The 14,423-nt window shown below is 35.6% G+C and overlaps 1 protein-coding gene across 2 annotated transcripts in view; it reads right to left on the reverse strand.

The window, feature by feature from the left end:
- LOC108737481 (sex peptide receptor-like) overlaps positions 1 to 14,423 on the reverse strand; it is an 86,326-nt gene that overhangs the window by 2,759 nt on the left and 69,144 nt on the right. For both annotated transcript variants that reach the window (XM_018470342.2, XM_018470343.2), the window contains exon 2: positions 3,791 to 4,875. In XM_018470342.2, coding sequence (XP_018325844.1) covers positions 3,791 to 4,781 — 991 coding nt within the window. In that variant the 5' untranslated portion in view covers positions 4,782 to 4,875. The remainder of the gene's footprint in view (positions 1 to 3,790; positions 4,876 to 14,423) is intronic.

Raw genomic sequence — 14,423 nt, forward strand, 5'->3', positions numbered from 1 at the left:
CTGTAAAAATATTTTTTTAAAATTATAAAAAGAATATATTTGAGACCCTTACAACAATCCCTTTCATTTGATATATCACACGGTACAGTTTGTAAAACTTTTTTTTTTATTTCTTATTGGCCCCCCGAGAAATGATCCCGTGTTTGAGTCACAAAAATTCATACGTGTACTAAATTGATTTAAATTCAAATTGACTGTGATAGACGGACAGACACACGAGTGATAATACAAGGGTTCTGTTTTTCATTCGGATGTACAGAACCCTAAAACTATAAAGATACTGTGGTACTGCAAGATGCGCCCTCTAAAACTGTCAAATAAACACCTTTGAATGATTGCTTCCGGCAAATGTGCGAACTGATATGATTTATCACTCAGTAATCAAAATTTCAAACTATCTCTGTACAAAGCTGCTGTGTTTGATGGACATACGCACGCCTGAGTGACTTTGAGTGACTTTAAATGCCTTTCGCTTCTCTTTTTGACTTATACACCGTGGAAAATAAATTGCGATTTCGGAAGATAAATTTGAGGAAGTGATTTAAAACAAAAGAAAAAGAATCATGAATTGAATCTTTTTTCGGGGTAGTCTCTTCGTGGTTGATGGATCTGTCCCTTCGCTGACAGCATTCTCATTGGCGACATGAGTGAGTCAAGAATAATTATCAGAGCGATGAGAATGTCGTTAGCTGTAGGACTCGGGAACGTCTGGTACAGGAAAATTCATCTTTCATAGGGAAACGTTACGGAAAAACGACTGGGACCTAACTACGTCGACAGTGAAGGTCTCAGGACTGCGGAAAGGAAGTATCTCAATTCAGGAATATTTACATTTTTAAAAACAATTTTACATTTATTATTTGAATTTGGATCCGTTTCATATTGCGCATTTTTCAGACAACCGTTTACACATTTTTAACATTTCTGCATATGCAAATAAGTTCTCGCAATTTGCCTAACGAATTTGGCAACATTAACAGTGTGAGGATTTTTTTAAGTCGAAAATTTTCAGGAAAACTCGCTTTTATAAGTTATAAATCAGTACGAAACAGATCATTTTATAACATTTACAATAACAGGATAATACAAAGTCTCGGTAAATGTCTAGATGATGGCCCTTCGGGGGGGGGGTGAGTGGTATCGAAAGAGGAGGTCTCCCCCACCACTGTACCATAAAAAGTTCGTGGCGGTCTCACCCCCATAAAAAGTTATGGGGGTTAGATGGAGGTGGGGTATGGAGGATCGAAAGAGGGTAGGGGGATCTAAAGAGGGTAAGGGAGGATCGAAAGAGGGTGGTCACCTGAGTAAAACCCCATAAAAAATTTGCGGTGGTCTCACCCCCATAAAAAGCTATGGGGGTTGAAAGTTGATTATTTTGACAATCCTCAAACACTATAATTCAAATAAAATTCAATAAAAAAAGTATTTTCAAGCGGCTAGAGGATCGAAAGAGGGTCACTTGAACAATACCCAATAATCTAACTTAACCTACCCTATTGATAAAGATATTTAAATAATGTTTTATATAACTTTCTCAATATTTTTATGTATTTTTCCACTGCTTTTACCCTTGAATATTGTTTAAGAATGACTATATAAATATTTACATGTCTAGAAATGTATAAAAATTGGCATATTTATTAACTTTGAACCCCTATAATTTTTTATGGGGGTGAGACCGCCACGAACTTTTTATAGTACAGACCTCCTCTTTCGATCCCCCTATCATCTAGACCTTTATCAAAATCTCTTTTAAGAACTTATTATAAATTACCTGAGCACAGCTAATAGAACAGCCAAATATGTTACATGCTAAATTCGACGACCTTTTCAAGAACACTATTTTCCCTATTTTCGCACGCTAAGAGGTAGTTATCTTTTAATTTAGAAATGATTAGTGGACAAATTATTAGTATTGTATTATTTTATGAAAACTTAATTCATTCTAACTTCAGACTAGGTCCGATACTGATCATCAACTTCTAAAATAAAGTTCTTTTTAAAAACTCTTTCGTTGGAACTTTTATCGGATCAAATATTCCTAGTTACTTATTTATTCATTTATGATAAACACTGGCCTTCAATGTCTTTTTTTGATTCTCGATTGTTTCAGAAATTATAAATATGATGCAGACGCATGTAAAAGTTAATCGATACTTTTCAACGTTACAATTTAATAAATTTGTTTCTTTATGGTACCGTTAATAAACATTTCAATAGCATCTATTTTCGTTTAGGTACTATAATTTCTGTAATCCCGAACATTCAAGGCCGTATAATTTTAAGTTTATCTCAAGTTACTTACTGTTATTACGCGGTTTATTAGTCAGAATTAATAGATAGACGATATTAAAGAAATGATGTTAAAATGATATTGACAACGACTCTAAGAAAATTATTGTTCTTTGTCGGAAAACTCTCAATTATACAGATGAATGTGAAATAAATTTAGTAGTCTATCGTGGTAATAGATACATAAAAATAATCACTTCACAGCATCCATAATTAACAGGATCTGTTTAATATTACGTCTGGAGATATTTCTGAACCGAACTAAAATTGGACGATAAATTGGTAAACAAATGGAGTACAGTACTCAACTGACGCAATCTTTGAAACTTTGAACAGAAAAAGAAGAAATCATTCGAGTAGAACGTCATCACGGAGAACTGACAATTCAATTGGAAAAAAATACGCGAAATACCAATAAAAGTCTATATTACGCCACGCAAATTTCGTTGTGTTACAATACAAAAAGAGAAACATTATTTTTCTTTATTTCTTTCATGAATTGATTGCCGACTGTGCTAAATTAAAATTGGTAACAATTGTTCTTTTGATACTGATATACATGATATACACGAAAGCACAATAACAGAAAGCAGAAAATATCAACCCAATTGTCCCCAAAAAATGCTTCGTTTCCTGAAAAATGTGATTGATTTTATTATTAAAGCTATTTTTAACTTGATGCATTTGAAGTTCTTTAATTACAGAATTTCTTTGAAGATATATATCGAGATCATGTTTTTAATGTCTCATTTTTCACTTGATGTGTTTTCTCTAATTACACAATTCGTTGAAAAATCAAAGCTGCTTGCACATTTTAATGACTTATTTACTAAAACTGCTTCAGAATATAGGTATGTAAACGAAAATAACTGTAAACCTAATAAATGATAAAACTCAGTCGCTTTTCTAATGGTTTCATCTTTTTTGACCAAGTACGTGCTCATAATACCTAAGCATCAAAGTAATTTACAAAAAAATTAATTAAAATACACTGAAATAATTTTATCAGAATTCAAAAATGCTTACAGGTTTCTTCGTCTTATGAATTTTGAATACTCTTTTAATGAGATTAAGTTAAATACAACAACTTCAGTAATTACAGAGTTTACTAATATAAACAACTACCTATTGATTGTGTGATGGTTTAAGGTCATTTTTAAATAACAAATGCCACCAATTGTAGCATTGAACGAAATAATTTGCAAAAACATAATAAGACTTAAAAATAAGTTACTTCGTATTTTTCACTTGAAGCGAATGAATTCTTTCAACTAAGAAGTTCGTTGAAAATTTGAACGAGATTCTTCTTAAAAATTGAAGGCCAGATTATAAATTGTACAAATCACCTTTCATGTAATAGTGTGTGTGTGTGTGTGTGTGTGTGTGTGTGTGTGTGTGTTTACAAGTGTTGTAATTAATTTTTTTCCATTGGGAGGATAGTGCAATTAATGAGCCACCCATAAGAAAGGTAAGTTTAAATAATCAAAAATGCATTTACCTAAAGGATGGTAGCACTGGTTTTGAAAAGAAGGTTCAAGAAGTACACTAAGCAGTCCAAGTATAGCCTGAGGAAACTCTGTTAGCAAGAACAAAAACAAAACCGCCAGCAACATAACAGTGGTGCGATCAGCTTGCTGTTCTTTATTATTTACTTTCTTCTCCACTTTCCCATCGACGACAATCTGAGGCAGACATCTCTTGTTCAATAGCCTATTTCTCCTCTTTTTCGTTCTGAGCAAAGTGGCTATGATTCGTTCTGACAAAATAGTCAGGAGTATGCACGGAACCAATTTTATTATAACACCATACACCCAAAAACTCGCTTCTTTCATATGTCCGATACTGACAACGTAGAGGGTGACGTTGTATTTCGAACCGTTATATTTCGACAGCTGAGCGTCGGGTATCAGCAGTCCATTGTCGCCAACGTATTTCATTTTTTCCATAATCTGATGAGACACGATCAGAGGAGAACACACGAAAGGACAAAGGACATATGTCATGAAAATTATTAGGTTCGTCCTCTTCGAGCTGCAAACGTTGCCACTCGTTTGAGGTTTTGTGATAATGATGTATCTCCAAATGGCAAGGATGACAGTGAGACACATCGAAATAAAGTGTCCAATTTGTGTGAAAAGTGCGTGAAAGATGGTGAAGACCGCCCAGCTGTAAGAAAAATACGATGGTGTCAGACGAGCCGTGGAGTCCAAATAGAAATGGGAGGCAAACGGAATGTATTCGAACATAACCAGGAGATCGGCCACCGCAAGGCCTGTTAAGATTGAGTTGGTCAGAGAATTCATCTCTTTTCTGGTAAGGACGAAGACATTGAGGATATTGGTGACGGAACCGAATACGCATACAAAAAGACTGAGATAACCGTGAACCTTCCTGTAACTCTTTGAGAATTCGGTTAGATTACAGTAAACGTAAGGAATGGTGACATTTGTCACCTCAAGGGAGTAGTTGAATGGTATCGACGAATTCATGATTATACTTTTTCTTCAAATGATGCCATGATGACTTCTTTCATCGGACAGCCAATGTATGAAGCCCAATTTGTTCTAACATCTCGTTCGAAATCTGTAAAAAATGAATAGGTAATAATTAAACATGAATAAAATAAGAAACAAAATCGGATTTTTAATTAAAGAACGTTTGCTTTGTTGTTGGAACAACGTTCCTTATAGAACGTTACGAAGGCAAGGAGCTAACTTTAACCTTAGTCAAAAGAAATAATTAATGTGATAGAAAATCGAAAATGAATTTTCACATTAATATTTTACATTAACCACTATTAATGATTAAAAATGTCATAGTAAGAATTTACTTGACACAAAAATTAAATTATACTTATTATAGAGATAGCTTTAAAACAGTACTGTACGAAAATAAATAAGAGTAAAACAAAAATACTGGTATGCAAGGAAAGAAAAAGTAGAGAAAGAGCGAATATAAAGATAGGAGACGAAAAATTAGAAGTGGCCGATTTTAGATACCTAGGAAGTCAGATAAGTTAGGGCGGAAGAAGTAGTAGGGTTATAAAGCAGAGGACAGCGCAGGGTCGAGTCGCCTTCAGTAAAAAAAATTCACTTATATTCTCGCGAACGGTTAATTTAGAAATTCAAAAAAGGTTGTTAAAGGTTTAGAGCGCGGCACTGTACGGGTGCAAAGCATGGACAGTGGGCGCGGCAGAAAGGTTAGAAGCGTTCGAAATGTGGTGTTACAAGCGAATGAGGATACCGTGGATAGATAAGGTTAGAAATGAAGAGGTTTTAGACAAAATAGGAGAACAAAAGACTCTTATCATCATAAGGTGATCAGTCCTAAGACTGGTAGAACACGAACCTCCACTCTTTCCTATCCTGAGATAATCTCCGCATTTCCCTAAAACTAGAACAACCCATATCCTTAACTATTTGCGAACAGTAACCTAATCTAGGTTTACCTCTACCCCTCCTAACACCTGTTTCATCCTCTAATATGTCTCTCACTTACTTAACCTTTTCTTTTCCGCCGCGCCTACTGTTCATGTTTCGCACCCGTACTGCGCCGTGCTCCAAACATAATCCTGTAACAACCTTTTTCGAATTTCTAAATTAACCATTCGCGAGCATAGAAGTGACTTATTTTTATTGAAGGCTACTCGACCCTGCGCTATCCTCTGTTTTATATCCCTACTACTCCTTCCGTCTTGACTTATCTGACCTAAAATCGGCCACTTCTTCTAAATTTTCTTTATATTCGCTTTCCTTACTTTTCCTTCCCTTCTAAACCAGTAGTATTACTTTTATGGAAGTCAATAATAAATAGGCGAGATAAGTTAGAAGGACATCTTCTTAGGCATGAAGGTGTAGTCAGAGACATATTAGAGGCAGAAACGAGAGTTAGAAGAGGTAGAGGTAGACTTAAATTAGATTATTGTTCGCAAATAGTTAAGGATGTGGGTTGTTCTAGTTTTAGGGAATTGTGATGATTAGCTCAGGATAGGAAATAGTGGAAATGCGCGTCCAATAAGTCTTGAGACTGACGATCTTATGATGATAATTATAAATTAAACAAAAATCTCGCATTCCTTGAGCTCACTCTAAATTCCCCAGGAATAGGGAAATTTCCGTAGGTCTGGTAACGTTAGCCAAAAATCGAATGTGTTAGTGAGTATCCCTTACTAACTGCTTACAGAGAGAAAGAGAAATGATAAGGTAGATTCGATTGGTCTAAATATATTCAATAGAAATCATTTTAAAAAACTTGGGAAGTTAACCTTTTGGAAGCAACCGATAGACCCAAAATTTCCATTTCAAAATATTTTGGGTAAATAACATTGTTAGATGTGTCAGTCCCCTTTTTTTACAGAATAACTTGACCAAAATTTATAATTAATATTTGTCGCAGTGCACATTAACTCCTGTCTAAATTAGGTAGTCGGTTAATGACACACACTAACTCCCCTCCAACATTTCTTACCTGCTAATAATGAATTTGAAAACACATAAACTCCCGTGTAAATAATTATACGACCCAGTAAAATGCAAAAAATTATTCATCTTGTTCATAATCAGGGCATTTTGACGTGACAACGTCTTATAATTCGATGAAGCCGGCTGCACGCACGAAAAAACATGACTCATGCGGCGTTACCTCGCTCTGAGGCGTTCCATTTAAGGCTTGAAGTGCAAACGAGAGCGCGGAACGAGCGACAAAGAGGAACAATCGGCCTCCGCGTTCGGCAGCGTTCGACACCTGTCTCTCTCCTACTTGAGTGAGCGATGCGTCCGCGTGGACAGCTGCTATACAATAATACATTTCCATTTACCTCCTTCTCAATATCCATACAAAATATCTATCAAACAAATAAAATTAAAATTTTCTTTTGAAAAATGAAACCATTCCATCAGTATTTTCTTATGACGATGTCACGTTCAATTATCGTCAGTAAACCGACTTTACAGACAACCGATTTTTTTTATAAACAGAGTACTTATTTGAAACACATTTTACAAAATCGAATCTATTGATTTTATTTTCCGAGTATTTCTTAATTTTTATGAATTATTACAAAAAATCAAATAAACGTGGTATATAATATAATTCTACCGTTATCTCAAATGTTTTCAAACCTGCAAGCGGAATAACAAAAAAATAAATCTGATTCAATTTCTGATTGTTAAGCACAATAAAAATATGTAAATTAATTGTAAAAAAGAAGGTAATCGATAAGAAGTTAGATCAGCGTACGGAGGAATTCCACCCATTTTCCCCGTTATATTCTGAACCTATGTTAAATTTACTATCACAAAAATAATGAGTCGATTATCGACTATAAAACAGATTTCCTACCATCCCACTATCTCAAAGCGTTCCAAAGAAATGGCGTGGAAATTGTCGCACAAATGTTGATGGTAATGGTATTGAATGTACCGCAAGAAGGCGAACTCTGTGTGTAGGGATTGAACGGCATGAGAATCGTATCAAAATTTCATTCAAGTGAAGAAATTACTCATTGGAAGATGTACAAGGTATCAAATTGAAATAGGAGTGACAAAACATGTGCAATTATCTGTGGCTGATAAGCAGTCAGAGGAAAAAATAAAGTTCAACTCTTACAATTCAGTAAAAATTAGTATTAAAATTGTAATTACTTTAGAAAATGAAAATAATATCATAGGCTTTGTTGTTGTAGAATTTTACAGGGTTGTTCGGAAAGTCATTTGGTTTTTTTTTGTGGAAATAAAAGACAGTTTTCGTATAATAAACAAATACTTTATTACATTATATATTCACCGTTCTGGTCCAACACCTTTTGCCATCTTTCTGGTAGTAGCATAATTCCACGCTCATAAAATTTTTGGTCTTTGCTGGCAAAAAACTGATCGAGGAGGTTTTTGACCTCCTCATTTGAGGTGAAGGTTTTACCGTCTAAAAAATTTTGGAGTGACCGGAACAAATAATAATCCGATGGTGCCAGGTCTGGAGAATATGGTGGGTGTAGCATTGTATCCCATTCAAGCTGTAAAAGCTTTTGGCGAGTGACCAAACTTGTGTGAGGTCTCGCGTTGTCTTGGTGAAACACTACACCTTTCCTGTTGATTAGTTCTGACCTTTTCTGTTGAAGTGCATCATTCAGTTTGTCCAGCTGATGACAGTAGACTTCCGAATTAATCGTTGTGTTATCCGGTAAAAGCTCAAAAAAAACGATTCCTTTAAAATCCCACCAAACAGACAGCATCACCTTTTTTTGGTGAATATCGGCTTTGGAAATGGTTTGAGCCGGTTCATCTTTTTTGCTCCATGACCTCTTGCGTTTGACGTTGTTGTATACAACCCATTTTTCGTCCCCAGTGATGATGCGCTTCAAAAACGGATCATTTTCGTGACGTTTGAGAAGCGAATCGCAGACGTCAATGCGGCGACACAGATTTCTCTCTGTGAGAACATGGGGAACCCATACATCGAGCTTCGAGGATAATCCCAGGCCTTTCAAGTGGTCATAAACTGTTGAATTTGATAAATTTAACCTCAATCCGATCTCACGTGTTGTTATTCGCCGGTTCACATCAACTAATGCCTTTATCGCGTCTTTATCAGCTTCAACCGGCCTTCCCGAACGTGGTGCATCTTCGACATCAAAATTGCCGGATCGAAATTTAGCGAACCAGTTCTGGCACTGGCGTACTGTCAACACACCTTCTCCATACACATCAGTCAATTTCTTTCTGGCTTGAACAGCATTTTTACCCTTTCTGTAGTAAAACAGTAAGATATGTCGAAAATGCTGCTTATCGCTCTCCATATTTAAAAGGGCACCAACCAAAAACTACTGCGTAGAATTAATTGGAATTTTTCACACACAAGCCTTGCTATATGAGCTCTCAAAGCATATAAAAATTATACGGCTTAAATGTGAAGTTGGGTGCAAAAGAATACAATTAAATCCTCTGTCGGGAAAAAACGAAATGACTTTCCGAACAACCCTATATATATAAAAGAAATTATGAGTGCTGCCAGCACAGGGCAAAGTAGTATTACGTAGTTAGTATCAACAATTTCTTATGCTGAAGTGTACGATGTGTTACATACCCACTTGCAAACAATTCTTTTAAATTTAGTTTTTCAAACAATTTTCAACACAAAGAAAGTGATTAAACAAATTGTTCTCAAAAGTGAATTTCGACCACTCGAAGTAATGGTGCTAACAGTTTCGAGCTCACCGTGACTGATAAGGGGTAAGAACTAGTACGTATTAAGGAAACATTTTTTAAGGGACTAGATTCCACAGACTCCAAAAATATCTTTTTTTACACCATAATATCATGTCATAGTAGATCATAAAAAGAAATGAACAAAACAAAATTTAAAAATTTTAGTTTTATCAAAACTACAATTTTTGCTCTTAACTTTTAAAGCACGTGTAATAGCACAACTGCTTAAGAGTTATCATCACAACGTTATCAGTCCGAAAACCGGCAAATAATCTACTTCCTCCTATCGGGAGTGGAGGTCTAGCTAGTCCGAGATGAGCCCAGTATCAAAATTTATTGGGAGAGTGTAGTTATTCGATTGTGGCGAAGTCCGAACCCGAAATAGACAAAAGCACTCACTTTAAGAATTAACAATTTATATGTTACCGGAAATGTATGAGGCTATTTAGGAAATGTATAAAATATTGTTTCAAAGACTTTTTAACACACACATATGCTGGGATATTTATTTGAATTTAAGTATAGAAAATAAGTCCCCGGTCAATGTAAGTTGACCCAAAGTTGGCCCAAGAATAATCAGCCGAAGGTAATATAGTCAAGTTTGGTCCAGATGTGGGACTAGGAAAACTACATTTTATTGGCAAATCAATTGTATGCCTAAATTGGTCCAAACTTGGATGAACTCCGTTCAGTCAAAGTTGCACAACCCAAAGTTAGGCCAAAGTTAAGTTCGTCAACTCTGGCAGTTTCTCCATGGGGTGTTCGAAATCGGTTCTATATTTGACAATTTCGACAGAATTATTACCAGAAACGTGTTATAGCTTTATTGATAATTACAATAACATACATTATTTAATTCAATATAAAACTTTGGTTTGTGGTCATTATTAGAGTAATAATTACGGTGCACCTTATTCCTATAAACAGTTCTACAAGCCCTTCATTTTGCCCATATTTATGCTGCGAAAGATAAGCTTTGTCTACAAATCCCAGGCAAGTTTATAACGTATACCAATTATTATTATGTATTACTGAGAGTGTTTTGTGCTACTAAATATTCATGAAACATTTGTTACAAGGATTTTCAATTAACAAAAAATTTTCCACAAACCGTAATGACAATGTGACTTTAACTCTTATTATTTTAGTAAACGAAGTTTCAGACTTCTCAACTGTGTCGATTATTTCTACATGATTAGAGTAAAATAAAATTAGGGCATGTTTTGCTTAGGATTCGTGACATTCCTGTGATTAATGTATCTTGATAAAACTGTGGCAAACATAAACAAACACCCTTCTATCCCTACGCGTGAAAAAGAAAAACAGAATGAAAACTACATCAGAACTTCCAAAATTATGTTTTTGTAAACGCTCAAAGAACTTTATAGGTATAATAAAAAAAAATCATCCATCCCGGACGCACATAAATATTCTAATGTACAAACAGCAACACAAACCGTCCTACATATTACTAAAATAAATGCAAATACAGGGTGGTTCGTTAGCCCTGTTAAAAATTTACGGGGAAATAATTTAGAGACCTTCAGACAATTGTTATGGCTTCCATAAAAGAATCAGAAAATACAGCAAATTAATGCTGACGGCGGATTCTAATGTCTTCCTATAACACCACATTTCAGACATTTCTAATTTTTTCTGCTGCAGCTACCACCGTCCACGCGTAAAGATTTCACACCCATATGTAGATATATATATAAAGTGTAACCCATGCTCACATTTACCCAAATTTGCTGAGAATATTTCCCTGCCCAAATTAGCTATCATCATCATAAGGTTGTCAAAACTGGTTGGACACGCACCTCCACTGTGTCCTATCCTGAGCTAATCTTCGCATTTCCCTAATACTAGAACAACCCGGATCCTTAACTGTTTGCAAACAGTAATCTAATCTAGGCCTACCTCTACCCCTCCTAACTCCTGTTTCTGCCTCCAATATGCCTCTGACTGCACCTTCATGCCTGAGAAGGTGTCCTACTAACCTATCTCGCCTATTTCTTATTGACTTCCATAGATTCCTCTGTTCTATTATTCTTTCTAATATATCTTCATTTCTAACCTTCTCTATCCAGGGTACCCTCATCATTCGCCTGTAACATCACATTTCAAACGTTTCTAATCCTTTCTTTTCCGCAGCGCCCACCGTCCATGTTCCAAACATACACCCTCAAAAATCTTTTTCGAATTTCTAAATTAAACATCTTCTACTACTCCTTCGGTCCTGACTTATTTGACTTCCTAGATACCTAAAATCAGCCAATTCTTCTAATTTTTCGTATTTATATTCGCTCTTTCCCTACTTTTTCTTCCCTTGCATACCAGTATTTTTGCTTCACTTTTATTATTTTCATACAATACTGTTTTGTCAATACCGCTTTCATTTTATTTAAAGCTATCTCTAACTCCTCCTTGCTAGACGTTAATTTTGCTATAATAATTACCTAAACATATACAAATAAATGATTGTTATTTTCGGAGACAATCGCCTCAATTGTAAAGTATATTTCCATTGACGTAATAAGACAGACTAAAAATTAGGTTTTATAGGATTGGTGTCCACTGAAAATTCAATAGCTATAAAACTTTTATGAGTCTTAAAATTCAAAAGAAGAAAATAAGACAAGGAAAGCATTTCTTGTTACGTAAAATAGCAGTAAAGTGGAAACTTGAAAAAAGTCAGACAGTGATTTTAAGAAAATGATCCATTTATCTATACTTACACATAAACAAAATTGAAGTGTCTGCCTGTGTTATATAAATAACTGCATTTTTAAAGCCTATACGAGTATTTGTATGCCATCATCAAGACACAAACGACCTTTAAAAAATTTTTTGTTTATCTATTTGTCCGTTGTACGGGCCAATCTTCAAAACGGCTAAACCGATTTTTTTATATAAATAAGACGAATAAAATCGCAGGAAAATTACAGTAAATTTGAAGTACGACATTGTTATGGGCGTTCATCATCAAAAGGTCGTCAGTCCTAAGATTGGTTGGACACGCACCTCCACTCTTTCCTATCTTGAGCTAATCCCCGCAAAGAACTAGAACAACCCATATCCTTAACTATTTGCAAACAGTAATATAATCTGTCTACCTCTACCCCTCCTAACTTCCGTTTCTGCCTTTAATATGTCTCTGACGGAAGTTGAAAAGAAATGGACGAGAAGAGTTGGTGGAACACCTTCTTAGTCATGAGGGGCTTGCTGAGATATAGTAGAAGCGCAGAAGTGGGAGTCAAAAGGGGTATAAGTGGACCTGAGTAAGATTACAGTTTGCAGATAGTTAGAAATGCAGGTTGTTCTAGTTTCCGAAAAATGCGAGGATGGTTCAAGGGAGGAAAATGAAGATGCATTGTCCAGCCATTCTTCGGACTGACTGATGTTAACAATGACGACGTTGATGACGATGGTGACGGTGATGGCGATGACGATAGCGATGACGATGACGATGACGATGACGATGACGATGACGATGACGATGACGATGACGATGACGATGACGATGACGATGACGATGACGATGACGATGACGATGACGATGACGATGACGATGACGATGACGATGACGATGACGATGACGATGACGATGACGCGGTGATGGTGACGGTAACGATGACGACTAATAAGCGATCGCAAAACGAATAGCTGACATCTGCAATTTCTTTCTCTTTCTTCCTTTCATTTCTCCTCCATTTTCTCTTCGACAGTCACCTGTCGGCACCATCGATTGAAGATTGAATAGCTCTTCTCCATTCCTGTTTTCGTCGTATGAAGATTGTTGCATAGCCGAAGATAAAATATCACACATCAACAAAACAGCCAAAAGTTTCTCATTATTATTTGAAGTAAACATTTTATTAAACCTAGCAGCATTAGACGGAAGTTTTATTTTTACTTAAATAAATATATTAACTAAGGATAAAAGTAAGAGGAAATCAATGAAAACATTAAAATTTAAAGAATAACGCAGACGAAAATAACTGAAGCTTTAGATCTTTTATTAATTTGTTTTCAATTTTTTTGTAATTCTATTTGCCCCGTCACCCGAAATTATTTAAAAAAATTGAATATTGAATTTATTTTTAACTGCCGATTTGATTTTATTTCCATGGTTTATCTGATTTTATATTTTAAACTTGAAGTTCTACTTACACTTCGTTGATGCTTTTACATTAATGATATTCAAAGGTAAGCCTTTAGTACGTGATACCCGGCAGTTTTAGGAAGATAAAGCATTAAAAAAATCTTTACGTGACGAAAGTCGGCTGTGAACCTCAAAGAAAACGAAATCGGAGATTCACAAGCGCTCCAGAACCAAATCGGATTAAATGGAAAGCTGAGTTATCTCAGAGTACCTTTCTTTTTAGAAATTCAGCATCATTTGAATGGAATTTTTAAGAATCACAAGTGCGTCGACACGTACGCCTATTTTACCTTTGGCGTTTTTGTTTTTTAATCTATTCACTATTGACAAACACGAATTACTTTCAGGGTCGGGTATATTTATATCCTACCCTAACGTAGATTATAAATGCGAATGTGAGTTTGTTGAAAGAGTGGTGAAATACAAGAGGAAATTAGAAAATCTAGAAGAAGGGGACATAAGGAGGGAAATAGGGAGAAGAATAGGTCGTAGATGTAGGTAGGAAAAATAGATACGACAGAGAAAGAGAGATAATACATTAGGGTTGTTAAAAATTAACCAGGAACATAGTAGAATGAAGATTCGGGCTATAGGGCCGTGATCTAAGTGAACTATTTTGCCTAGACGTTTCGTCAGCTACTGCGGCTGACATCTTCAGTAGTGGTGCTGCATTGACAACGTGAACGTAGATTATATCTCGAAGTCTCGACAGCGACTGGTAGTGTTGTCAACGCAGCACTACCACTGAGGATGTCAGCCGCAGT

The sequence above is a fragment of the Agrilus planipennis genome, unplaced genomic scaffold (genome assembly GCF_000699045.2).
Source record: "Agrilus planipennis isolate EAB-ADULT unplaced genomic scaffold, Apla_2.0 scaffold155, whole genome shotgun sequence".
NCBI lineage: Eukaryota > Metazoa > Arthropoda > Insecta > Coleoptera > Buprestidae > Agrilus > Agrilus planipennis.